This window comes from Ochotona curzoniae, unplaced genomic scaffold (genome assembly GCF_017591425.1).
Source record: "Ochotona curzoniae isolate NIBS_2020 unplaced genomic scaffold, NIBS_Ocur_1.0 scaffold_4701, whole genome shotgun sequence".
Classification (NCBI taxonomy): domain Eukaryota; kingdom Metazoa; phylum Chordata; class Mammalia; order Lagomorpha; family Ochotonidae; genus Ochotona; species Ochotona curzoniae.
Genome location: NW_024467122.1, coordinates 15,695,920 through 15,722,453, shown reverse-complemented (window position 1 = coordinate 15,722,453; position 26,534 = coordinate 15,695,920). Strand labels below are relative to the sequence as shown.

The 26,534-nt window shown below is 47.6% G+C and overlaps 1 protein-coding gene across 1 annotated transcript in view; it reads left to right on the top strand.

Moving 5' to 3' along the window:
- The window catches only part of PELI2 (pellino E3 ubiquitin protein ligase family member 2), a 101,103-nt gene extending 75,106 nt beyond the window's left edge, over positions 1-25,997 (top strand). The window contains exons 3-6 of the mRNA XM_040968488.1: positions 10,616-10,717; positions 18,550-18,747; positions 19,234-19,422; positions 21,382-25,997. Of these exons, the coding sequence (XP_040824422.1) occupies positions 10,616-10,717; positions 18,550-18,747; positions 19,234-19,422; positions 21,382-21,951 (1,059 nt within the window). The 3' untranslated portion in view covers positions 21,952-25,997. The remainder of the gene's footprint in view (positions 1-10,615; positions 10,718-18,549; positions 18,748-19,233; positions 19,423-21,381) is intronic.
- The last annotated feature ends 537 nt before the right edge of the window (positions 25,998-26,534 follow it).

The following is a 26,534-nucleotide window of genomic DNA, read 5'->3' as shown; positions in this document are numbered from 1 at the left end:
TTAAAAATTACTCTGTAAAAATATCGTAAACATTTATATTTGTATTAATAAAAACACAGTACAGTATCATTTTCACGTTTTAGAAGGTAGACATCATGGCAGTCGTTTTCTGTGTTGGTAAAAGTGAGGGAAACATGGTCTCCTATTCTGGTAAGGATGTAGTATAACTTCCATGAGAAATAGACAATAGTTTTTAATATTAAAAATACATAAACAATAACCTATTTTGTCCACACATCTTATTTCTAGGAATTTTTCCTGCAGATCTGTCTTCCTATATGGAAAAACCAATACTTTAATATTTATTACAACATTAGTTGTAAGATCTTTTAATTTAACGTGTACCAAAAAGGGGTATTAAATAATTCAAGCCACATTTGATATTTAAGAAGAAAGATTGATGGCATTGACCATTCTGCAAGCTGTCATGCAATCAAGCACGCAGAGACCAGAAGACTGTGTGAAGTGCACTATTATTTCTTGTATATGTATAGAATGTGCTAGTGTCTGCACAGAACTTTCCCTGGAGGGATACACAAAAATCTAGCAATAGCAGCTCTGTGGTGAAGCCTGAAATCTGAAGGAATCGACTCTTCAGTGGTAATAGTTGATATAGAAATTACTTTATTAGTAATTTTGTTATGCTGTCTGCCCAACCATTTGATCCAGAACTGAGAGCACCCCATAAAATGAAGTGCTAGAATGTCTGAGATTGTGAAAGCTAAAGCAAGCACAGTGATAGGCTATTAAAGTGGGGGCTCACACTGTACTGTTGACAGCTGACATACGTCATGATCAGCTTTCCAGCGTTTCCTGGTCATTATAATATCCCCACAGATTATGAGGTGGGTTCAGAATGTGGCTTGGGGGCAGACACATAGCTGATATGGAACCTTGTCTAATGAGGTTGAGGAGTGGCATGCAGTACACCCGAGCTTTCACCAACAACGCTGATGAAAGGAACGGCAGCCGTTTTCTTACTCAAAATTTGGTGTATTAGGATCCTTGTTCATGGATTCCAGCCAACTCAACGTCTGGAAACACCTGCTGCCAAGGTGTGTGACATCCTCTGAGGATCTGTGCTGGGATGTGAACTTATTAACCTGGTGATATTCCAGAAAGGAAAGTGAGATCCTGCAGGAGAGGAACAAATTTGAAATGTTGCCTAAGTCTTAAAAAATAAAGCCTAAGTTGAGAGAGGGAAGGCTGAGCCCCACCTCCCCAGTGTCTTCTGCCTGAGGACTTTGTGCTTTCGTCACCGTAACTAAATGGCGCTCTGCATTTTGTTTTGTTTGGTACAAGTTTCAGTCTCTGGTTGCTCAGTAGTTAAGGGATTGTTTTGACAGCTGAGAAACTGGCCCCCATATTAAAATAATTATATGGAGGTCTCTGGGTATCTCCATATAAAATCTATTTATGTCAAGTTTAGTTTATAGCATCTGGAGGTTTGCCTGCCCACGCCAACACACTGGAACTTGCTGTTACCCCTGATCCCCTGGAACACACAGAATGCTGGAGATGCCTGTATCCTTGGGCCCCACTGCCCTTTTGAAGCAAGATATTTCTTGCTTCATCCAGTAAATGCGTTATTAGAACAATAAGCCAAGACAATTACTCATTTTCAACTGACTGATTTACAAGATTCTTTTTAAATTTGTAGCTCCTGTTTATTAGGGTTCACTCTTGCAATGAACTTGCCTTTCTGGAATCAGGAGCTCGTATATATGCCAGTATTTGGATATTAGAGAAGAAAATGGGGGTGCTCAAAAGCAGACACACTGGTATTTCAGAGAATGAGTTTGCTGGGGGCTAAGGGGTCACATCCTCCACCCTTTACTGCACGAGTGTGCCCCCCAGCCCCGTCCTTGTTGGTAGCTGGCGGTTCTGATGCCTGCCGTGCGTGTCCAGATGCATGCTGCCCGGAGCACTGCACTGCTCTGTGGGATGGGTCATTTGGGCCTTGCCTCTTCCTCATCTTCTCTTGCTGTGTTGGGAGCTTCCACAGAGTCTATGTGAGGAGATGTGTCTGTCTCCAGGGTCTGCATTAGAATGTGCCCTTTCTAAACTGAGACCAAAAGAACTTTGGAAGTCATGCTTAAAAATAGACAGGCCATCATTTATGGTAACCAGCACAGTGTGGCTGGCATTGTGAGCTTGTTTACATCTGTAGACACGGACCTGACTCACAGCATTCCTATGTGGGAAAACTGCACTTTCCCCTCTGTCTCCCCCAAGACATGAGACCAAAACCTTCCAACAGGAGATTGCACTCTAGGTTAGCTTAAAGGTTCCAAAACCTAACATTAATAACCCCCCAAAACTGGAAAGTACGTGTGTCACTTGTTTAGTATTGTGTGTCAAACTGGGTAGATGTAGAAGTTGCTGAAATATCCTGGTCAGCCTTGACCTTCCTAAGGACCCAAGCCCAACACTTGTGCATGTGACAGCACCAAGGCACAGCACCCTTATGTATGCTTCCCAGGGTCCCCGGGCAGCAGGCCCTGGAGTAGATCTTTTGTCTGTACCATCATGGTTAACTGCTCAAATGGAAGGTTGGCTTAAGACAGGTGGAATTGAAAAGGCTAGCATTCCTGGACAGAGCTCCATGACTCAAAGAACAGGGTCTTTTCCAGCCCTCCAGCTGCACCCTTGAACTATCCCACTTCAGGTTGTCCCACCTACCACCCAGATTCCAGCTTCCCTGTAAGCAGGAGTCACCCTCATTAGAAGTGGGGCTCTCAAATGTTCTCTCCATGTGTTTAATTTGCCTGCCGGTTTCATGGCCTTGACCCACCTGCCCTGTCTGGATGGTTCACATGGTATCTTCTCTGCCAAGAATTGCCAAGCCATTCCGGAAGCCAATCTAGGAGAGATACAGGAGTGGTCCGCTGCCAAGTTCAAAGCATGGCTTCTAAAGTAGGCATATCTTTTGGACTTGCTTGGAAATAGAAGTTCTATTGATTTGGGTGAAATCCGGGTTAGTTCTTTGTGGCTTGCTGGTCATAGCTGTAGTTCGGGCACTCATTTGAAATATAGGTCCTTGGAAAGGTACAGTGGATCCATGAGGCATAAATTGTGACTTCCTTTAGTCACCTCTTCTGTTTGGAAATAACACGCAGCCATATTTTAATTCACACATTGACAAGAATGCCAGGGACCTCATCTTCCCAGTAGCAATTTGAACCAGACTTATGGCGGATTTATTGCCTAATTATACTTGTCATCTTGACATAACCATTATTAGTTCTGGAAAAAAACGTATTTGTCCTACCAGGGCTATCACTACTGAATACAATCAATATCTGGTATATGTTTAAAGCCAAGCAGCATGGGCTGCAGACCCCCGGGAATGGGGCAAGCTTGCTATGTCTCACAGTGGTGCCCTCAGCATGGGGCTGCAGCAGAGGCAGGAGTGCCCTGGGCTGTGGAGTCCATGGCGCTGGTACTGATTCTCCTGGATGCTGAGGACCCCGAGCAGAGGTAGATGCAGACATGGTTGGGATTCAGCCCTGCCTGGTGTGCTGTGTGCTCATGTCTGAGTCTGCTGGCTGATTGGAGCCTGTGGCATCCCTCAGCATCCCTGTGGTTCTCCCACCCAGCATGCAGGTAGAACTTGAGCTGAGGCCACACAGGGAGCTGGCTGGGCATGGTTGTGTCCCCTCTACCTGAGCAGCCTGGGTGTACAGCGTGGCAGATGCCAAACCAGTGACCTCGAGGGACAGCTGTTGTGTGCCGCTGTGAGCTTGCCTCCCATTAGGACCACAGCACCCTGCAGCAGCCCGCAGTGTGCCCCATGCTCAGGCCTGTGGACATCCTCCCTGGGTCTTCCCAGGCTGTGCCAGTCCCAGCAAGCTCACTGGCTTGCCCACGAATGTGTCTGTTTCTGCCTTACACCTAAGTCTCAGCAGTTGGCTTTGAACTAAGAAATGTTTAATTCCTTGGTCCCACCCCAAACTACCCCCGAAGAGTTTCATTACTAGTGCTTTTAAACACATGAAAATGTTCCGCAGTCCCTGGCTCCAAGTCCTTGCATTCCATCACTGGAACCACTGTGACAGGTCACTGAGGTTGTTGTTTTTCTAATTTTACCACATCCTTTTGGCAACATTTTTTTATTTAAATTATTTGGTGAACTCTGAAAGATGACATTGCAGATTATAATTAATAATCTGAGTGCTTGGAAGTGAGTTTGCTGAAGCACGGGAGATTACGGGTATCCTACTGGACTTCCATGAAGAGTGCTGAGCTATGACTTATTTCCCAAGGCTGGTGGCCACTCAGACTTGGGTTTCTTCTCTGTGGAACCCAAGAGACTCGGGCTCAGTGGCTCCCAAGTAGAGCATTCAGCTCACCTCCTGGCACTGCCCACCTCGGATAAGCTAAGGAGACACGAAGACTCCTTCACAGGTCATGGGAGTGGAACAGAGTAGGGGGTGGGGAAGGAGAGGTAGGCTCAGCCCTGCCACATGTCAGCCTCATGAGCTCTTCTCCCAGGTGCCTTATTGGGACCCTGAGTTTGACTGCAGGGATAGCATCAGAGAACACTGCATTTCGGAGCAGGACACGGAGCTCCTGTGAACAGCCTGTGGGTGGGCTGGGCAGGTGCACATCCTGCTCTGGGCAGAGGTGGGAGCAGCAGCGTTTATACCTCCATGCAGAAAAAGCTGTGCCACATAGGGGCACTTTCCAAAACCACCATCTTCATCTGCTTCCCTCTGACTAGTGTGCAGCCCGGCCACCGAGACGGCCGCTCTGCCACAGTCAGCATCCAGCTGTCTAGACAAGAGGGATTATTAAACCCTTGAATCACTTGGTTCTAAGAAGAGACTCAGTAATAGAAAAATGAGGTGTAGTTTCAACATTAAAGAACTGCTGTGCATTGTGCGTGAACACAAAAAATACCCCATTACCCTAAATGGCTTGCGTTCTTGGGTGGTCAGGCCTCAGTGTACATAAGGTGCACACTTTGCCGAGGTCTGCTTCGGCTGCCAACGTAAGCAGTTGTTTTCTTCTCCTGCTATCCTGATCTCCCTCCTCTATTCTTGCTGCAAATGCATAAGGCTGGAAAACTGTCCATGACATGTACGGTGGCTTTTGCCTCCTCTCACAGTCCCATGGAAGCCTTATAGATTCCTAGCATGAATTCATCCCCAATTGTTCTTTTCAAATATTAATGGTACGTTTTCTTCATTTCCCAGTCTTCTAGCAGGTGAAGATCATCACAGTAAAAATATACTTTTGCTCTAAACTCAGAGATCTTCTGAACATGCTCTTAGATGCACAGTCCCTGCCCTGTGCATGCCCCGCCTGCCGTAGCAGGTACACATGGGTATAGATCAGGCACACACTCGATGACCAATACTGCTTGACTTGAGTCACATGAGGACCCTGGCACCATGCTTCAGTCCTTGCAACAGATTGTTAGACGCGTCTATTGTGTAGCAAACTACCCCACAGAGGTGGCTTTTGTAAAATCCATGATTTTGTGCCTCAGGCACCTTTGGGAAGGGCACTGTTGGGCAGCATGTTGGGGTTCACTGGGCAGATGCTGGAGCAACTGAAACTTGGGGTCTACTGCAGAGCTAGTAGCCTCTAAGCCATCTTCCCTTAAGTCTCCCTCACGCATGTGCCAGGGCTCTACACCTGGCCCAGGCTTGGTGTCTGAGAGTTGAGCTTCTGCCTGGCTGAGAACGATAGGAACAGCAAGGAGGGCTGGGCTGCAGGGTAAGCGGCAAAAACATGTGTGTCACTGTCAAGGGCAGCCCAGGGGCCACTCAGCTGCAAAGGGAGATCCAATTGCACCTCGTCATTCGCAGAGCAGAAGAAAGGACTGTTAGGGACCAAGCACTGTACTTAGCAGCTCTTGTCCTGTAGTTCAGAAGCAGGGAGATGGCACACGTGCTTTGCTGCCCTCCCTGATTTGCACCTTAATGCTTACAGTGAAACCAGCAACCTCCCCCAGACGCCCTGTGGGAGTGATGAGGGTAGTGATGTAAACTGGATACGGCCTTCCGTGGGCGGGCCTGGGCTGCGGCCATGCTGTCGGGCGACAAGGGAAACCCAGAGGCAGAACTGTGTTTAAACCAAGCAGCAAAGTGATAATGCTTTAGTCTTCAGGGCACAGGAGCCTCAAACCCTTCCTGCAACCCCGGGAGCCTGAGGCGGGTGGTCCGAGGGTTGGCTCAGCATCTGAGGCCTGGCAGGGCTCTTGGGGACTTCTCTGCGAGTCTCTGACCCTCTGTGGCACATTGCAAGGCAGCCACCCAACAGCAAGTTCTCTTTGTGACCACTGGGAGGGAGGGGCCAGCCCCAGCTGGCATCGGCGTGGTCAGCCCAGCCAGCTTGTGGAACGTGAATTAAATGGCTGAAATCCTAACAATAATAGAGCAGCTTCTGGGTGGCCCTTTCGCCATCACTGTGTGGTTGAATGTTAAGTCTTTCACTTCTACATAGTCTTGTTGAGATTTATTTTTGTATCTCAAAGGTGGAACTACAGAGAAAGAGGGTGAGACAGAGATCCCCTATCCATGGGTTCACTTCCCAAATGGCTGCAACAGCCAGAGCTGGGCCTGTCTGAACTTCTCCCAGGATGTGGCCTAGCACCCATATGGGAGGCCAACATTGCAAGCAGTGACTTTACCTGCTAAGACACAGCACCCTCTCCCATCCCCTTCTCCTGTAAGTTGTAAACGACAGTGTCTCACCTGTTGTAAGGATGTGTGTCTCCCATCATGTACCTTGCACTGCTGCCTTGCTGCCGCCATTAGAAGCAGACAACCCTGCAGTACTGTGTATGGTTTGTGAGAAGAGGAGGATTCTGCAGCCGTGTTGGCGAGACAGCCTGGAGACTCAGAGAAGCCCTGACGTTGCATCTCCTGCTGTAAATCAAAGTGAGATGACACCATCCTCCTTGAATGGCAGTGCCCGGCCAACACACCTGAGATCTAAGGGAATCGGACCCCCACAGCTCAGAAGCGCCCGGCCTGGGCACATCCGATAGCAAAGTGATACCTCACGTCTCAGGCAGTGTGCAGGTGGAGCCCTTCATTCCATGACTCTGTAATTGTCTGACTGTGTATTGTTAACCCCTCCAGAAATCCAGACCTATAATAAAGTGGCTTTCGTAGACTCGAAACATTTGAGCAGAGTCGTTGCATGCCATGGCTCCTCTGCTGGCGAAAGGTAAGGAAGTGAGGAGACTGGATCTCATCTCATCTCTAGTGGTCAGTGATTCACTCACCCACTCACTCATCCATTTTTACAGTCGTCAGGTTCCTGGGTGCAGGAGCCTCGTTAGACAAGACAGAAGCCAGCCTGGGAAGTCGGTGTGGCCTCCCAGCGCGTTCAGCACAGGCTTGGTTTCCAGAGTCCCATCCCAGCAGGCATGCTTGCACTGCTTGACCCCAGTGTGGCGAGAAGTCCCTGCCAGCTCTCTCCTGCCAGACAACTCAGTGCCTCATGGAGGTTTTATCATTGCTTCAGTGAGTCTGCAATGGACTTGGAAACTGCATTGCTGAAATTCATGTTTTAAATGTTTTTAAAAAAATGTTGTGGAAACATTAAAACATGTAACAGCAACAATGCTCCCTGATGTGTGTGTTTGCAGACTGCTCTGTGAGACATGGCCCAAAAATGTAAAAGTTGGACTCAAACTTAATGTCTGTCCTGTCCACCTGCCCTACCCTCCTAAATCTGATCCTCGCCTTGACCCTGAGAGCAGACAAGACCATGGAGCCCCAACTCGGGCAGCAGAAGGACGTCTGGGCCACCTTTTGCTGGGTTCCTGGCTGGAATCCCTCCCAGGCCAGCTCTCCATCATGCCTCTCCTCCCTGCCTGGATCACCTGCTTGGACCCAGTTGCCAGCACTCATCCCTGCCAGTCCTGGGGCTGCCTCCCAGGGGGACTGAATTTCCTCACCACCCTGTCCCCTTCACCCCGTCCCATCACACGGGCTGTGCCATGCCCTGGCGCCTCCAAGCCACTCCCAGCTCTTGAGGCACCCAACTCCCTGCCACATCTCTTCTGCCCTTTCCCCTTCTCAAATCCACGAGCTGCACCTGCTCGCCCTTGGCAAGGACTTCTGGAAGCAAAATGGCACAGAAAATGTGTTTTCCTCACTTCGCTTTTAACCCTGGCCCTTCTACCTGTGAAGTTGGAATGCCAACTTCTCTGTACCTGGTCTCAGCTGTCGCGGTGTTCCAGGTCTAACTTGCCTGGCTTTCACAAGGCCCAAGGTGTCGGCACTTCCTCCTCCAGTTTGGATCTCAGCAAAGCTCCCTTGTGGGCAATGCGTGGGAATGCAAGTGGTTGTCCTTACTCTATGCCCTTCTCATGCATCCCATAGGCTCCTGGTTGGGGTCATACTCGGATAAAATGAATACCATAGAAAAATCGGGTTTACTAACAACCCAGAGCCCCTTGCTTCCCAAGATGGTGGGCAGGTGACTGTAGGGGTGCCCTGCCCAGGACCCTGCTGGGCCCAGCTGAGTCTACCTAGGTCCTCATTCTCCGTTTGGGAGAAATTAGGAGTATGACAGCAGATCACGGATATAATAACTTGAAAGATCCTTTTTGTCCAGAAGTCTGCAAGAGGCGGTGACTCCCTTCCGGTCAGGCTGCAGCACGGTATGAAAGAAGCACCATTCTACATAGCGCCTCAGCTTTGAAACATCTTCTGTTCAGGAACTCTTTCTTGTGCAGATAAAAAGTTCTTATTTTCTTAAATATGTGAATGCCAAGAAAGTCTTACTTGCGTTCATTTGTAAATCGAATCCCTTTTTAAGTATAGTACTTTTAAGGAGCTATAAAATATTAGAAATTAGCATTCTCACTAGTTTTCTAAGTTTGAGGTTAGTCAATTTTCTTCAGAGATTTTTTTTTTTTCCTTCACTGACTATAAAGAAATATTGACTTTGGAAGATTTCATTTTCTCCCCAGCTGTGTTGGAGACAGAGTTGACACATAAAAATTGTGATTGATGGTTTGTCCATGAAGGCCTTGTGGAATGCTGAGCGCCGTCCAGTGGCTGAGCACCTGCAGTACGCGCACTTCTGGAAACCGCTCTTTATCAATGCATCCTGCAACAGGACGCCACAGTCAGCAGTGCCAGGACGCCTGGCTGAGGCCAGTAATGTTAGCGTTTGTATTTGTTAGCTACGCTGAATCACAGAAGAAGTGCTTTTAGGCTCCTGACCCTACTGAAGATGTGTAATATTTCTAATACTCGTATCATCTTAATGAAGCGCGTAAAACAAAATAGCAGCTCAACTGTGAAGTTGCTCAGGATAGATTAGTGAATAGCCACAAGAGTAACCCGGCCGACTGGAGAGCCCGTTTGGAACGTGGGACTATTTATTACACTAAGCAATTATATTAATCAGATAGAAATGTTCCGAGTACATTTTCATTAACATGCTGTGTGTGTCCAACTACTTTTAAATGCTTTCATGGCGTTCCTACGGTGTCATCACTCAATAAATGTTTAATAAAAAGGCTTATTAAAGTTTTATTTGTTGTACTTAATGTAAGAGTGGAAATGAAGATAAATTAGGTTACAGTAATGGATAAAATGTAATTGAACTAATTTGGAGACCAGCTTAAATCAATTTTCTTATTAATTTAGAAAGGTTAAACACATGTGACCTCTACTTAAGATGTTCTCCAATATGTCGTTACGGAAAAAATAAGAACAATGCTTTGCCTTTTTACTCCTTCATTATTTGAAAAAGAATATTAGCTTTTTTAGATAAAAAAAAAAGGTTAATAACTTATGAATTAGATAAATATCTGCATTAAGCAATGGCTTATACAAGATTAAAATGAGGGGTTGGCTCCATGGCATTGTGGATTAAGCTTCAGGCAGCAACACCAGCATCCCATATAGCAACCAGTTCGAGTCCCTCCTGCTCCATTTTCAGCACAGCTTCTCCCTTATGCCTTGGGAAAACAGTGAAGGATGCCTGAGTCCTTGAGCCCCTGGATCCTTGTGGGAGACCCAGAGGAAATTCCTGGCTCCTGACTTTGGATCAACTCAGCTCCAACCAGTGTTGGCAGATGGAAGATCTCTCTCTCTCTCTCTCTGTAATTCTACTTTCAAATAAAAATACAATCTTTTGAAGAAAAGATTCAGATGAGATGTAAAAGCATGCAGGCGTGATGACAGTTGACTAGGATGGCATATTCACGTACCAGAACAGTCACCAACAGGATTTTAAATGACTTTTTTTCCACCATGCTTGTAACCTATCACCTGAGAAAATTTAGCAAGGTGTTAGTTAACTTATCTGCTGAATAAAACAGATTCTAAAATTTTGACCAATTCACTGTGTTAGTCGAAAAATTCTGTCACTGAGTTTTGGCAATATGGAGAGAGTATGTTTTCCTAGGACTGTGGCTGAGTCAAGTTTTGCAACATAGTGGACTGTGAGTTGATTTTGGTGCGCACAGCATCCGTGGAGCCTGAACCGCTGCTGTGGGTTCCTCGATCCAGGGGTGGAGCCCAGCATGGCCCCGCCCCAGCAGCCTTTGCTGGAGGCCTGACACTCCTCAACGACAGAGCGGTGAGAAGTCGTGATGAAGCGATTCCAATGAACTTTTCCTTTATTTCACTACCAGGCTATCAGCAGCAAAAGTCAGCACAGCATATCCTACACGCTGTCGAGGAATCAGACTGTGGTGGTGGAGTACACACATGACAAAGATATGGACATGTTTCAGGTAAGCCTGCTGCGATGCGCTTTCCCTCGGTTCTGTGTCCTGCTGTCGAGTCGCGACTCCAGCACCCCCCGTGTCTGCCGGTTGGGCCTGGGGGGCTGTCAACATTTTTCCTATTTAATTTTCCAAAGACTGAAAAAAAAGTAAGAAATGATGAATGCTACAGACTCAGATCTGAGTGCAGTAAAAAGAAATGTTAATAACAAGAATAAAAATTGTTAAAATCCAGCTACTTGTAAGAGCCAAACTGTTTGTAATACCTGCTAAATAGCCCTTGAATCAAACTCTAATGAGAGGCCCATTCAGAAATAAATGTGGGAATTAGTGCAACAAAACCCATGGAATGTGGCCAACATCTGATTCTCTTTTATAGAAAATGTAAAGTATTAAATATTTTTATGATTAAAATTTTGAAAAGGAAAGAGAAGCAGTGAAAGAATGAAATTCAAGAATCTGAATATATATTAAAAAAAATCAGCTCTTAAAAAAAATCACAGCAGTTAAGAGAGTACGCCCCACTGTTTGATACTTCAAGTCAGCAAGCCTTAAACTGAGGCTAATGAAGGACGAAGCAAATGCAGGCTGGGCGTGGGGAGGCTGAGTGTTTCCAGGTAATGTAGCGGCAGATGCTGGGAGAGCCTGGTGGCTAGCGACAGTCACCTGATGGCAGATCAGCTCAGGGGAAGCTGAATCTGCACGAGAAAGGGAAGCCACAAAAACTGGGAACAAAATTTAGGTGAAATTCATATTTTCGAGGTAGGAGAAATTGAAGAAGTAGGTTTTCTTTTATACAGTTCTTTCTTAACGTCAAGAAAGTTAGTAAGGGACAGTGTAGGTAGACAGAAGTCTGATAGCTGTAATATATGAATCTCTTATCCCACACTTTACCAAATGAACAAGGAACAAAGTATATGGGTCTCAAAAGAAGACCTATAAATGGTGAATACATAAGGAAAATAACTTTTTAAAAATACCAAGTAAATGAATGACAAAATGTTCTTTATTACTTATGAATGGAAAATGTTAAGTCATCTGGCATTGCCCAGCATCGTGTGGAATTTGCTCTCCCTGCGGAACCCTGGTAACAGCATAGCACTTCCTCCAGGGCCACAGTGCAGTTGGACCCTGAGTCCCCACAACTGGACCCACTGACCCAGCAAGTGGACCGTTTCTGTCCATACATAACTGAGCAACATCAGGGGCAAGCACCGGTTCCACTGGTGGACACGCCCCCGGGGAAGTCCATGAGCCATGTGGGGCTGCCTGGGACTAAGTCTCAGTTGTACTTTCCTGCTGGTGGCAGCTTCCTGCTAGTGCATACCTTGGCAGCAGGGCACATCTCACATACTTGGGTCCCTGCCATTCTCATGAGAAAAACTTGGATTGAGTTCTGGGCACCTGGTGTTGGCCTGGCCCAGCAGTTGGGGATTCTTCACACACACACACACACACACACACACACACACACACACACACACACACACACACTCACTACTGCAGTGTAAGACATTGCATTCCTGTAGGAAGAATCCTGTTTCTTAGTAACTTTTTCAAAATGTTCTGCAGGAGCTCCTGATGACATGCTATGCAGGTGTATTCTCCATTCTGTTGCAGCCGTTCACTTCCTCCCTTCTCTTCTCTGCAGAGTGAATGAAAGATTCAGTTGAGGTTTTTCAGCTTCCTGTGACTAACTTCCAGGCACTCTGCACATCACTGCCATTTTGTAGCACAGAATATTAAAAGGCTCAGCCATCTAATAAAGCTTGTTCTCCCGACAAGTACCCGGCAGTGACAAGCACAAGGACTATTAGCTCAGCCTGGGGCCACTGCCTTGCTTCATGCCTCAGCCACTTCTGCTAAGGTGGGCACCTGGCAGAGGGCATCCTGACGTCATCATGGAACCAGCGTTGCTGCCTGGACCCCTTGGCCAGGTCTCGGAGACATTTAGGGGCTTAGGCATTGTGCTCTGAGAAAGACCCATCTATACCAGCCTCTTAATGACGTAGCTGAGCTATCTGGGTCATTGGAAGGATAAGGAACATAAAGTGAGGGCAGAAAAGCACAAGTGGGAGAATGAAGATATGGTTTTCTTGAGTTCCTGACCTAACATCAGGTCTTTCATTGGAAGCATCATGAGCCAAACAAGAACGTGGTTTACCATTTTTATTAAAACATTCTAATTCCATTCACCGACTGATAGAACAGTTTTGAGGACTAATGTCAGGTCATGTTATGTTTTTGTTTTTAAAGACTTGTTTAATTGAAAGGCAGAATGATAGAAGGAACAGCGGCAGAGAGAGGTCTTCACTCACTGATTCACTCCTCAAATGCTTGCAATAGCCAGGACCAGGCCAGAGCCCAGAGTCAGGAATTCCACTCAAGTCTTTCACAGGAGGACCAGGGGCCCAAGGACATGGGCCATCGCTTGCCCACACCCATTAGCAGAAAACTGGATCAGAAAAGTGGAGGAACTGGGCCTCAAATCAGACACGCTGAGGTGGTATCAGTGCCCATGTGTTAGCCGTGGCTTTAGCCTACTGGGCTACAACACCAGTCACCGGCCGATGTCAGATGACTCTGAACAGAGTAGAGTTAACCACCTCTTGGCAGGCCTTGAACAGACAGGTTTATTTAAATTTGTCCCTCCTTTTAATAAGCACATGTGTCCAGAACCCAACATATACAACACACACACATCCGCAGCACACCGACACCTCCCCACCCCTGCCACAAGTCCTTGAGCAAAAAGCCGTGCCATGGCTGACAGGAGAGAGAAACTGGGCCAGGTGGGGAGATTGGGGTTTTAGTCCAAGGACTGTGGGAACCCGCCAGAGAATTTTAATCCAGCAAGAGGTGTCCTCTGGTTTGTGTTCCATAACATATTCACTGCCATGTGGAGAAGAATCTATGGGCCACTGTGGAAACAGGAGACCAGTTGAGACGCCAGATGTGTAGCTGGTGGTTTCTGCAGCTCAGCAGGTGCGGGGTTGGTTATAGTGGTGCTCTGCAGATGCACTCGGGAGGACGGCTGTCGGGGGTAATGGCAAGTCAAGGGTCACGGGTGGTCCTGAGGTTTTGATGTTCACCTCCAGCAACTTGCCTGACCAAGGTCAGCCCTGGCTGACCAGGATCTGAGTTCTGCTTGGCACATGCCAGGTATGAGATGTTCAGGAGAAATCTCAGCAATGTGCTGGTCGGAAGCTGGAAAGAGCAGGGCTTTGGGGCTAAGAAGTGGGTTGGTGAAATCATAAGAAAGCAAAGAGAAGGGAAGGTGCTGTTTCCTAACGAGCCCCGTGTTCCGCTGCTGTAGTTCCGGGTTATGGATTCTGCCAGCTTTGCTGGGTAAACTCTGGATGTAGCATGTATCGGCCTGGGAAGCTCAGCTTGAGTGTCTCACTAGAGCTGAGTAGAGGAACTCTGACAGAGTAGGCTGAGTCAAAGAGAGGGACTGGAGACAGGGTTGCTAAGGAGTGCTGTTACCGAGTGGCTTGGAGAAGCGGGACTCAGCTGAGTGTTCTTTGCAGGCAAAGCAAGGCAAAGTGGTGGTGTTGTCCTTCTAGACACAAGAGGCTGACGGAGGGCTCCATTCATTGGTTCCAGAATACCTGCAGAATCTGGAGTGGGGCAAGGAGCCAGGGACTCAATCTGGGTCTCCCACATGGGTGGCAGGAACCCAGTTAATGGAGCTGTCACCCTGGTCTCCCCGGGTTTCCATTAGCAAGAAGCTGGAGTCAGGGCCAGAACAGGGTGTGAAACCCAAGGATGCTCAGGAGACATGGGTGTCTTCAGCACTGGGCTCACTTCCAGCCTTAGGAAAGCATTTGGAAGATGGGAGACTGGGCCACAACAGGGCTGCTCTAACCGGACTCTGCATGTGAGGAAGCAAATGCGCACAGAAATCCAGCAGAGGAGTTTGGGAACTTTTGCAGTAGTTTGAAAGGGGCCAGTGAAAGGTTGATATTTAAAAAGAAACCAAATGTGGTCCTCCGACAGGAGTTTAAGACTCAGCAGAATGTGTTTGAGAGTTGATGGCATGATCCAGTGTAAAGGAACAAGTAGGTGAGAGGAGAGAGGGGGCACTATCAGAACCTTAGCTTGGGAGCGGGGAGACTGTTGGGTCCCAGGTGTCAGGAGAGGAGCTGGCCTTAGCTGGAGAGCAACAGACTGCCATCCTGGTCATAGAAGGCAGTCAGAATATGAAGTTCAGATGAAGGAGACCGATGGGGGTAACGGGGAAAAGGTGAGGGAGACCCTTGCAGGTGCTTCAGCACCTGAACTAGCGTCAACTGATGTCCAGGAAAGACCAGCTTCTCTTAGGTGCCTGTCACAGGGGAACTTCAGAAAGTTTATATGCAGGAGGCCTTCAAAGAGGTCATGGGCAATGTGAGTGATCAAGAAGCCATGCATGGATTGCAAATGTGGTTTTTTTTTGCACCAGAACAAACATATCTTAATTCCATTTTTCATGAGCCTTTAAAAAAAAAAGATTTTATTTATGTATCTGAAAGGCAGAGTAACAGAGAGAGAGGGGAGAGACAGAGACAAAGAAGGATTTTCCATCCATTGGTTCACTTTCCAAATAGCCACCACAGCTCGGGCTGGGCCAGGCCAAAGCCAGGCACCTGGAGCTGCATCCGGATCTCCGCTCCAGGTGTAGAGAGCCCAGCATCTCTGCCAGGCCAAAACCAGGCACCTGGAGCCGCACCTGGATCTCCGCTCCAGGTGTAGAGAGCCCAACATCTCTGCCAGGCCAAAGCCAGGCACCTGGAGCTGCATCTGGATCTCTGCTAAGGGTGCAGAGGGCTCTGCCATCCTCCACTGCCTTCCCAAGAGCTCGGCCGGGAGCTGGATCAAATGGGAACAGCTAGCACCTGAACTGGTGCCCCCAAGGAATGCTGTCACAGGCCAAGGCTTCACCCACTGTGCCAGGGCACCAGCCTGTCCCATGAATCTTTTAAGAACCCTGCTGTGTCTACTTGAAAGTGTAGAGTTTTCACATGAATGTCATGAGATTCAGCATCCTCCTGGCTGCCTTTGAAATAAGTGAGCTAATCTGATGCTGTGGACAAAGGGCAGGCTGTCAGTGTTCTGCATTGAGTTACTTCTCAGTAACTTAGGGCTTTTTTCTTTTTTTGTTTTTTTCTTGGCAAAAGCAGCATCATGCGTATGTCCTTACATCCACAATTTTGCTAACACTCTGGAGATTAGATTGAAATGGAAGTGAATTGGTAACGAAATCTTTCATAACCAGTCAGATGTGTTCCATGACTTAGAATAATTGATCCTAGCAGTACATCCATTTGGACTAAAATTTCGCATTTCCCAGTCAATCTCAGGTAATTCATTAAGACATTAATTTAATAAGTTTGGATAAGCTCAGACTGTTGCCCTTCCAAAGAAGAGTAATTTCTGTTGACAAGGAAGGGCAGTTGTGAGCACGTGCGAAAGGGATGGTTTAAGCATTGCGCTGGTAGGCTCTGCTCGGCTCTGTTAGACTTGCGGAGTTGCTGCCAACTTCCATGGAGTTTGACAGGAGTCAGAAGAGAGGCTGTGCCCCTGCGGGGGGTGCCCATGACTAGGCACTTGGCACTGCTATGCATCATTGGTACCAAGGTTCAGGATGGATTTGTTCCACCCTGTCCCCTTTACATTGTCCTGTATTTTGCAAAATGTATTTGTCATATCTTGAACTGTTTTGAAAAATATTTTTTAAAAGAATTACAGGCACCTTCATCAGGGGAGCTCCTAAGTACCACACGCGGCTTTTACATGAGGCCAGTGGAGGGAGCATGTTGCACCTGGGACAGATCAATTGTGTATGAGCTTATCCTCTCTTCAAGTTAGAGCATATTCTGCATCTTTATCAAGTTCCACGTTTCCTTACATCTGAAATGCATACATTTCAGGAAATATGCATCCATTCACATCGATGAGTTTCAGTGAAACCAGTAGCTTAGTTTATTCCAGACACATTTCACTAGGACCAGAAATTAAGGATTGCAGAGAGACAGAGAGAGAGAGGGAGAGAGAAAGCGAGAGAGAGAGAGAAGGGCCATGTGCTGTCTGTTGGCTTTGGAGATTGTCTGCATGACAGTGTACATGTGCAAAATAAACTTAATAACGTTGTTCCAGAAAGCAAGCAGAGAACCAAGTGAAGCAAGATTTGCATTTTCCTTTTCTGTATTCTGTATCCGAGAGGCAAAGACAGGGAGAGACAGAAAAGAGAGGAGCTTCCATCCACTGGCTCACTCCTCACATGCCCATGGGCCTGCTGAGGCCAGTTCAGATCACCCGAAGTGGACGTAGGGGACAGGAACCTGCTCACCTGAGCCGACATCTTCTCTGTCCCAGCATGTTGTTAGCAGGAAGCTGGAATCAGGAATCAAACACAAATTCTCCAAAGTGGTACCTGGGCATCCCAACGTGTGTCTTCACTACTCCGTGGTGGGGAACCTTTTTTTTCTGCCACGGGCCATTTGGATAGTTGCTAGGCCTTGTGTGCCTAATTCACAGGCGTTACGTGGCCCATGAGCCAGACAGTCCCATCCGCACACACAGTGCCCACCCCAGCAATCGGCGTTTGTGGCCATATGTGCATAATCTCTGGGCCCAACCTTTTGTCGTCCTCCCATGGTCATCATCAGTCAAAGTCACTGTTGTGAGGAAAGAACATTGTTGTCACAGTTAGTGACGTGTAACTGCATTTAGATGTGAATGATTTAAGAAATCTCTTTGTGGTGCTGGTATTGTTGGCTCTGTGGATAAAGACGCCATCTGCAATACCATAATCTTTTATAAGTCCCAGCTGCTCTGCTCTCAGTCGGCTGCCTACTAAAGCGCCTGGGAGGTGGTGGATGGCGGCCCAGGTTCCTGAGCACCTGCCATCTATCAGGGAGGTGGGGATTGACTTCCTGGCTTCTGGCTTCAGCCTGGCTCAGCTCTTGCCATTGTGGCCATTTGGGAAATGAACTGGCAGATGGAAGATCAGTCTCTCTCCCGCTCTCCCTCCCTCTGTATCTCTGCCTTTCAAATAAATATTTAAAATGAGAAGTCGGTCTGTACACCCTTGATCACCGACTTCCAGTTGGAAACAGCTAGCACATCACTACAGACAGGTTTTACTGTTCCACCTCCAGGATTCCCTTGTTTGTAGGCAAACACTCGGCTCTCCTGCTTCACAGGAGCCAGCAGCACCTGCCTCGTTTGAGTTAGATGACTAGGAACAGCTTTGCTGGATCTCCAAGATGTTCCCTCTGGCAGCATTTATACCTTCCCCGGAACAGCAAGCCAACACCATGTTATTTGCCACTCCCCGAAGGAGTTCCTGGGGACTCTTGACATGCAGGTGCACACACGAGCCTTTAAAGTCCAGCCCGTGTCCTCCTGTGCACTGAGCAGGGGCAGCCCCAACCCCAGCACCCTGGGTCACGGCTGGATCTACTTGGTGAGAAAAACACATTCTCTTAAGTTTAAACCTCAGGTTAAAACCTCGCTTTCTATTGCATTGCCAGAAATGGGATGGCAGAGTGAGGGGAAGAGCGATTTGCCGTGAGTAAGGCTTCTCTCTGGATCCCAGAGGGAAAACTTCACGTGCAGGGGAAGATGCAGCGTGTCCTTCCAGAGCAGGGGGTGGAAGTTTGAGTGTTCATGCTGTGATGCGGCAAGTTGGAGCTAAATGAGAGGAGCAGGCTGTGGAGACGGGCTGTGTCGTGTCGCAGCTTGAGTTGGCACTGCCACGTTGCGCACTCCATGCTTGCTAAGTGGTGCCTCTCGGAGTGGGCTGGGGGATGCTGGAGGTCTCTGGTTGAGTCACACCTGTTGTCTGGTCGGGCCAGGTGGGCAGATCCACGGAGAGCCCCATCGACTTCGTGGTCACCGACACCATCTCGGGCGGACAGGGCAACGAGGAGGCCCAGATCACCCAGAGCACCATCTCCAGGTTCGCCTGCAGGATCGTGTGCAACAGGAATGAGCCGTACACAGCACGCATCTTCGCAGCCGGCTTCGACTCCTCCAGAAACATCTTCCTTGGAGTAAGTACTGTGACCAGGTGCCTGCTTACAAGGAGACAGCTCTAAGCTAGGCACAGCTGGGCGTGCCATTAAACAGCAACATGTGCTTGGCGGATTCCCCAAGCTCTGAGATGGTAGTTTTTCAGATGGCCAGTTTGCCATCTGGAAATTTGAAGATGAAGGGGCCACTGCCTGTTGTCTGTTATCTTTACTGTATTAATCACGTGGTTTACAGTGTACTCAGGATAAGGTTTTAAGCCACAAGATTTGGGGTCACTTAACTGACACTTAACTGACAAATGACCAGGCACTATGCTAGGTATAAGAGATAGACATTGAAGAACAAGCTAGGTTTTATGTTTGTGGATGATGTAGAGGTTTCATTCCAACAATGAATCACTGAAGCTGCATCATCAGAGCAGGGCTGAAAGCAGGGTGTTGGTGTCACCGTGATGTCCCTGCATGGCGGCCAAGCTAACATCTCTGTCCCGTGGTCCGCTCCCCCAGGAAAAGGCCGCCAAGTGGAAGAACCCCGACGGGCACATGGATGGGCTCACCACCAACGGTGTGCTAGTGATGCACCCACGAGGGGGCTTCACGGAGGAGTCGCAGCCCGGTGCCTGGCGTGAGATCTCCGTGTGCGGGGATGTGTACACCCTGAGGGAAACCAGGTCTGCGCAGCAGCGGGGGAAGCTGGTGAGTGGGCCTGCCTGAGAAGAGCACCCCCATTGCCTATCCCTGGGGGTGGGGAAGGGCCCCAGGCGCTGCCCACAGGACTGTGCCCCATGGCCCTTGGGGAACACTGGGCCCTGCCTGCAGAGCTGTGCCAGGAGCCTCACAGCAGCCAGACTCGGAGGGGAAGGGCTCATTCCCCCTCAGCTGAGTTCTTGCCATAAGTGGATGCAAATCACCTTTCACTGCCCACCATCATCATGAGAATGGAGTCTTTTATTATATCCATTGTCACAGAATTCCACTTACATTCACTCTTAGAGGGAAACTAGAAAAACGAAACCTATATTTAGTATAACGTTGTACTGATTTGGAAGAATCCTGAGCGATGTAAGACTAATCAGAGAAAATTCTGAATGAAAGAATGATTCTCTAGACTTTCTGGGACTAAGAAAGAAGGAAGTTGGCTGTTCCCCACAGTCACAGTGACAACTTTCAGTTGTAGTGACTCGTAAACTCCATTGACCTAGCACCTGGGAACTTCCCTGCAAACAGCACCACACGTGGCACTGAGTCCTACGGCTGTTGGTTTGTTAGCCACCTTCTGCGGAGAATAATTCTGGAACCTTCCATGGGAAGCTTTGGATTTCTGGTCTTGCCAGAGGCATGTACTACAGTGACCAGAAAACAAACAAACTTCCATACCAAACTCTCTGGTCCCTCACTTTTCATGACTTTTGAGGTTAAAGCTAGAAAAATGGGCCTTCCTGGTGACATGTAAAGATGTAGGGAAGACAGGAAGTATGTTTTCAGAGAGAAAAACAAAAACTGAAAAAGAGCTGGAGGGGTGTGGCAGCCTGGCGCACTAGCGTGCCCCGGATACGTGTTCTTAGAGAACTGTGGTTTTATTGCTTTTCCGTTGCCTTCCTGTGCTGCAGGCACAGCTCCTGTGTTTCTCAGTAACAGGCCAGTCTTCAAGTGTCAGGGTTGAACAAACCTGAGAAGGCATTTTCCAAAGAAAGGCCAAACAAATACAGTAATATTGTTGAAAATATTTTGGGGGGAAGTTATGAACAAGAAAAGGTATGTAAGGGCAGTTTTGGTATTTTTTTTTCCAAGTAACTTTTTTCATTCCTGATCATCTTATGGTTGAGCACAAGCCTGACTTAGCCTGGCTAGCCTGGCGCTTATTCATGCAGAACAAGCCAAATTCGACAAGTGAAGCTGCAGGTGCCAAACACCTTCCCAACTTGAGCCCTTTAGCCCGGCACCTCAGCCCTCGGAGGGACAGGGAATCCTCCCAGTGTGGTGGTGAGGAGGATGTGGGGGGCAGGGGTGAGGTGCTCAGTGCCGTGTGACGTCATGCAGCGAGCTGATGGCAGCAGCAGATGGGCCCCCTCCATGGCTCTCGCTCAGAAGCCGGCCGTGGGACCCGAGCCCAGCTCCCACCACTGGAATCTGCAGGCACAGATGTGAGCAGGACAGCACCACGTGACTCTGGTCTGCCCTGGTTCTTGGGTAGCGGCCCTGCCTGGGCTGCTGTGCTCTCAGAGAACTTCACCAGAAAGAGCCAGTGCCCCAGAAGTCACGGTTACAACACGCAGACCGATGTTGAGTAGAGGTCATTTAAGTGACACTTCGGTCTGCGTGAAGTTGTGCTCTCCTGTGACTCTGGCTGTTGAGTGGTGTGGGGAGTGAACCAGCAGGTGGAAGATGGCTCCACCTCTCTGTCACATTTGTAATAAATATTAGCAGTAAGCACCCAGGGAGATTTGTGAAGCTGATGGAAACAGCCACAGGTGAAGCTGGGTCAGCCTCGCTCAGGGTTCTGTGCGGGATGAGGTTCCTACCCCGCATCGGGCTCCACACCCGTTTGCAGTGGAGTAAATTGCCTCCCCATTTCTCCTCCCAGCCCGGATAATTTCTTAGAGGCCAAGGAGTTTGCCTTCACCAAACCCACTTGTCCCCGTTGGTTGGTCGCAGGTGGAGAACGAAACCAACGTGCTGCAGGACGGCTCGCTCATCGACCTGTGCGGAGCCACGCTGCTCTGGCGCACCGCCGACGGCCTCTTCCACACGCCCACGCAGAAGCACATCGAGGCGCTGCGGCAGGAGATCAACGCGGCGCGGCCGCAGTGCCCCGTGGGCCTCAACACCCTGGCCTTCCCCAGCATCAGCCGGAAGGAGGTGGTGGAGGAGAAGCAGCCCTGGGCCTACCTCAGCTGCGGCCACGTGCACGGCTACCACAACTGGGGCCACCGCAGCAACGACGCCGAGGCCAACAAGAGGGAGTGTCCCATGTGCCGAACTGTGGGCCCCTATGTCCCGCTGTGGCTCGGCTGCGAGGCGGGGTTTTACGTGGACGCGGGGCCTCCCACGCACGCGTTCACGCCCTGCGGACATGTGTGCTCCGAAAAGTCGGCGAAGTACTGGTCCCAGATCCCCCTGCCCCACGGGACGCACGCATTTCACGCTGCCTGCCCCTTTTGCGCCACACAGCTGGTGGGGGAGCAGAACTGCATCAAGTTGATTTTCCAAGGTCCCGTGGACTAACCCCACCCCCCCCGGGGCCCCCCCAAGGCCGGCCACAACTTGATTAACAAGTTACTGTGAAGATTTTGCCATTAACTCCAGATCTAACTTTTTTTTTTTTAATGCTGTTTATGGAGAGGAGGGGTGGGGACAGGGCACAGGGGTTGGGACTCACGGGGCATCAGCAATGGGACAAGGGTGCAGCACCTCTGGGCAGCGTGTTGCATGCTCACAGCATCAGGTCTGCCCCTGACATCTGCTTGATCCAGCCCTAGCCTCTGTGTACGAATTGGATTTGAGATGCCATGATTTGATTTTTGACATTGGGTGGTTGTTATTTTTCCTTTTTGAACTTGGACAGGCCTTTGCACCGTGTTCCATATGTGTAGGAGTGTCCTCCCAGGTTGTTGGCACTCAGTGTGCACCCCACCATGCTCCCTGGTACAGGCATTGCCCCAAGGCCCAGGGGGCAGCGCCTAAGGTGTGAGCATGGAATGGGGGCCCTGAGGCATGGCGGGGTGTTCTGCAACTGGGGGCTGCTTTTCTGACCTATATTTTTCTCTTTTTGCAGGGGGGACTATTCACATGTTATATATATATATTTTTCAACTCCAGTGGAATTTATACATTCATTCTGATACTTGGCACTGCAAACAAAGAATTTTCTTTTGTTTGAGGGTCTGCTTTTTTCGTTGTTGTCAGTTTCTATCTCATGTAGTTTGTCTCTGTAGTCATCTTGCATGGCCAACAACCATTTCATGAATGAACATACCACAGTTCCTGAAGCTTGGTTAGTAGAGTGTGTCCCCCACTGGGGGCACCACCTCAAATGCTGCACTGTCAGACTCATTTGCTCACTCAGCTGTGTCATTTGCGAGACAAGTAAGCTTCTGCTTTGGAAACCACTTGTTGGGGGTCTCATAAGATTTTCTTTTCTTCTCCCTTAAGAACGCCAGGAATTCCCAGAGCCTCAAAGCAACAAGTCACCAGGATAATCATTTCTGTTCACTCACTTGGCACCATCTGTCACCTTCCACTGCAGCTTAAGGAGCTCTGGAAGTTCTGAAAATGTTTACAAATCAAACTCGATTTGAATGCGATCATTTGACATACACAGCCCCAGGTGGTGCATCTGCAGAGATCATCCAAAATTTCTGATTTTGAGAGAGCAAATGAGTGTTTACTGGGGAGTAATTCAATCAGACTTTCATACGAGCCCTCCATCCCTTCCTGGTAGCTCTGCTCCTTTTGATGAATAATTTTTGATGCTCATTTCTCTCTGTGCTGGGGACCAGTAGCATCACTGCTCCCAGAGTAGAGACCCTTTAAGACACGGGCTGCTCGGGAATGGCCAAGGTAAAATAGGTCCCTGGCACGCAGGGCAAGTGTTTATTTAAGCTGACAGCCTCTTGACATTGACCACCGCAGATTCAAGCTACCTTTTTCATTTTTTGTGTATATACATACATAATTTATATGATTCTAACATACTCTTACATCCATACTTGAATTGGTACTTCGGCATGTTGCCTACGTTCAGTAGTTCTGATCTATTGGAATGCCCTTTTCCTTAACAGTGAGAAGATACATTACTCTCAATTGTTGCTGCTTAATTTGACTTAATACCTGCAGTATCCAGCTTCTCCCTGTGGAAGCATTGCCCGTAGCGATCAGTGTTAAGGATGAGGCATTTTGACTTTGGTTTTATATATAATTTGCTTGAATATTGCAAAAATCCAACAATAGTCCTACAGATAGCACCTTCCATTCTGTTTTGTGCAGCTTCCACTAGACACACAGAAAACGAGAAGGGGGAACAACCCGGAGTCATACACTGGATGCCTTCCAATGTAGTGATCAGCTGCCCCCAAGAGAGTGTCTGTTAAGCCTGTGATTTTTTTTTTATCAAGCCCAAGGGGCGATAAAAGCAGGCAGCACCTTCCACTTGCTGGCTAGGTGGCAAGAAGACAATTGTAAGATAAATGGTCTTGCATCCAGAAAAACCAGATTTGACTGTCAAAAAAGAATAGAAAGCTGTGCTCTGATGTCATGATTGCCCCTTGAAAGGACTGCATGTGGTATTTCTGCAGAGACATGTACCCCCAAATAAAATTATGTCCCAGCCAGAACAGTTCCTGACTTTTGGGAAGCTGAAATTCAAGCTCTGGAAGTGATGCCAGCCGACCCCACCTTCTGTGGGAACTGTATCTTTGGTTCTGGGCTCCAAGTGAGGCCGCCTTCCACCTGCCCAAGGAGCCGCAAAAAAAGGCCACAAGGGGAACCAGCAGGAGCTGAGCTTAGCCTGGCTGCCTTTAATCAGTCCCTGAAAGATTTTGCTGAATGAGATTTGTGTGTGTGTCAGAATTGAAAGCAATTTAGTATGTGAGAATGAGGAATTCTGGCTCACCAAAATAGAATAATACAATTGTTGAGAAAAAGTCACTTCTATCTGTCTGACTTGCTTCCCATCCCTTTGAAAGACAGAGCTCAGCGCCCTTGAGAATATGCAAGGAAACCACTGGCCAATTAGCCTGGCTAAGATGCCTTCGTGAGTAGATTTCCAGAAGCAAATCCCAGGTGATGTATTCCCATAGATGATATTTTTTTCCAGTTTATGTCAATTTACTGCAACAGGAAACACACACACACACACTCTCACACACTGATTCAGAGTGGCTAGGCTACAACTCTTGAGTATTTTTCTAGTCCAAAGTTTTTTATTATTAACACTTGGTGCTGTCAGGTCATGGATGCTGTAACTTTCAACATTTCCCTGTTTTGGTTAAACTGTTTGCAAAAAGGGCTACAGTTCACACTGCAGAATAAGTATTAAGCTTTCTGGGTTCCCCCACGCACACCCCCAACTGTGGCCCAAAAGAATTAAAATCTTTTAATATAAATAGAAAACATATTTATCATTCCTTGATAGTTAATTATAAAGTTTGGTACCTTTGAGCCTCAGGGAAGCCACGTGATGTAACTGGTTATAGAATTTCAGGGTTAGGATTTAAAGAAAGGAGAAAGCCATTGGAAAAATGATGGGCTCCATGAAGGAGACTAATGAATTTGGATGCAGAAATATGCCAGGAAGTGGCATAAACATGATTGTAGTAGGATTTATTTTCCAATACCAATAGGGAAATTATTTCTTAAGTTATTAAATAACTTAGACCACATTAGGACAGTTGAGAATGCCTTTTTTTTTTATCTTTTTTTTTTGCATGAATAGAAAAACCTCCATTCTCTGAGAGCTCAGTGTTGTTATTTGGGCATTTTTGAGATTTTTAGGAGCACATTCTTTTTTGTCTCAAGTGTAATCCAGGTTTAGAATTGTAACTTGCAATTGTATGATGTTGCTCAGCTCTTCTTTTTTTAAGCCACTCTTGCTTTGGATGTGTGCGAAGGGGCAGGTGGCCACACAGTCCTCCAACAGAGCTGGGTGAAAAGAGGACATCCCTATACAGTCCTGCCTCCTGGAGGTGGCATCCCTGAGAGACACGCCATGGTCCGTCCCGTGGCGCAGCCCTGCTGGGCCAAAGCACCCAGCTCTTCCTCCAGTGCTGGAAGTCAGCTCAGCTGTGTGATCCAAAACCCTGTGCAACAACTCCAGGGCCTTCTGCAAAGAATGTAAACCAGACTGAAGCAAAGAAACGAAACAGGTTCATTATACTCTTTTTCGTAAGACTCACATCCTTACAAGTTAAGTGTTTGCCCTCATGAGGAGTCTCCAGAGAAAGACGGGGGGGAGGGGATAAAAAACAACTATTTTTCCAGTTCTACTTTACTGTTTCTAAACATGTTTCTAAGCAAAAGTGAACTCAGTGAAAGGGAAATTCCTGCTTTTTAGCTGAAATGACAGATTGCTTCTCTTCTAGTCTGCACGTTCAGTGGGGTCATAGTCACCATGTATAGTGTTACGGAGAGTTGAATTTTATGGATATATTTGTAAAATTGTTCTTTTATATTCCATGTCAAATTGAAAAGTTTATTTCTTCACTATTGTACCTGTGGAAATACAAGCCATTTTACAGGGGGAAAAAAATCTTGGAAAACTATTAAATGGATCTCAGTACATCTGTGTGAGTTGTCTTCCGGCTCCGTGGTTGCCGCTGGGTTCCTGGGGTCTTCAATTGAAGGCTGACTCAAAAGGAGACTTGGGGTCTGCATTTCTAGAACTTTCAAGTTCATCCCAAACATCTGAGAGATTTATTCATTATTCTATGTTCTTTATGACACATATTTATATCTGGATTCTGAATTTTCTCTGTTTTTCCAACTTTCGCTGCACTGAAGGACCTCCACGGGTACTGATAAAACTGTCTCTGCAACATCACAGTCATTTGTAACTTCCAGCAGAAGTTAAAGTTATAAGTTAGAAAGTTAAAGTTATAAGCCTGGCTTATAGAATCAGTGGATTGACTTCCTGATTGTTAGGGTCAAAACTGGCACTCTTGTGGCAGTCTTCATTTTGGTAACCAAGATTGTATATAAGGATTCAAGCCTTAAAAAAGTACATCTATCATAAGAAAATATGTGTAATTATGATGTTTTTTCTCATTACATTGCCACTCACAGCATTTGAAGTGTTTCAATTCTGATAAAAA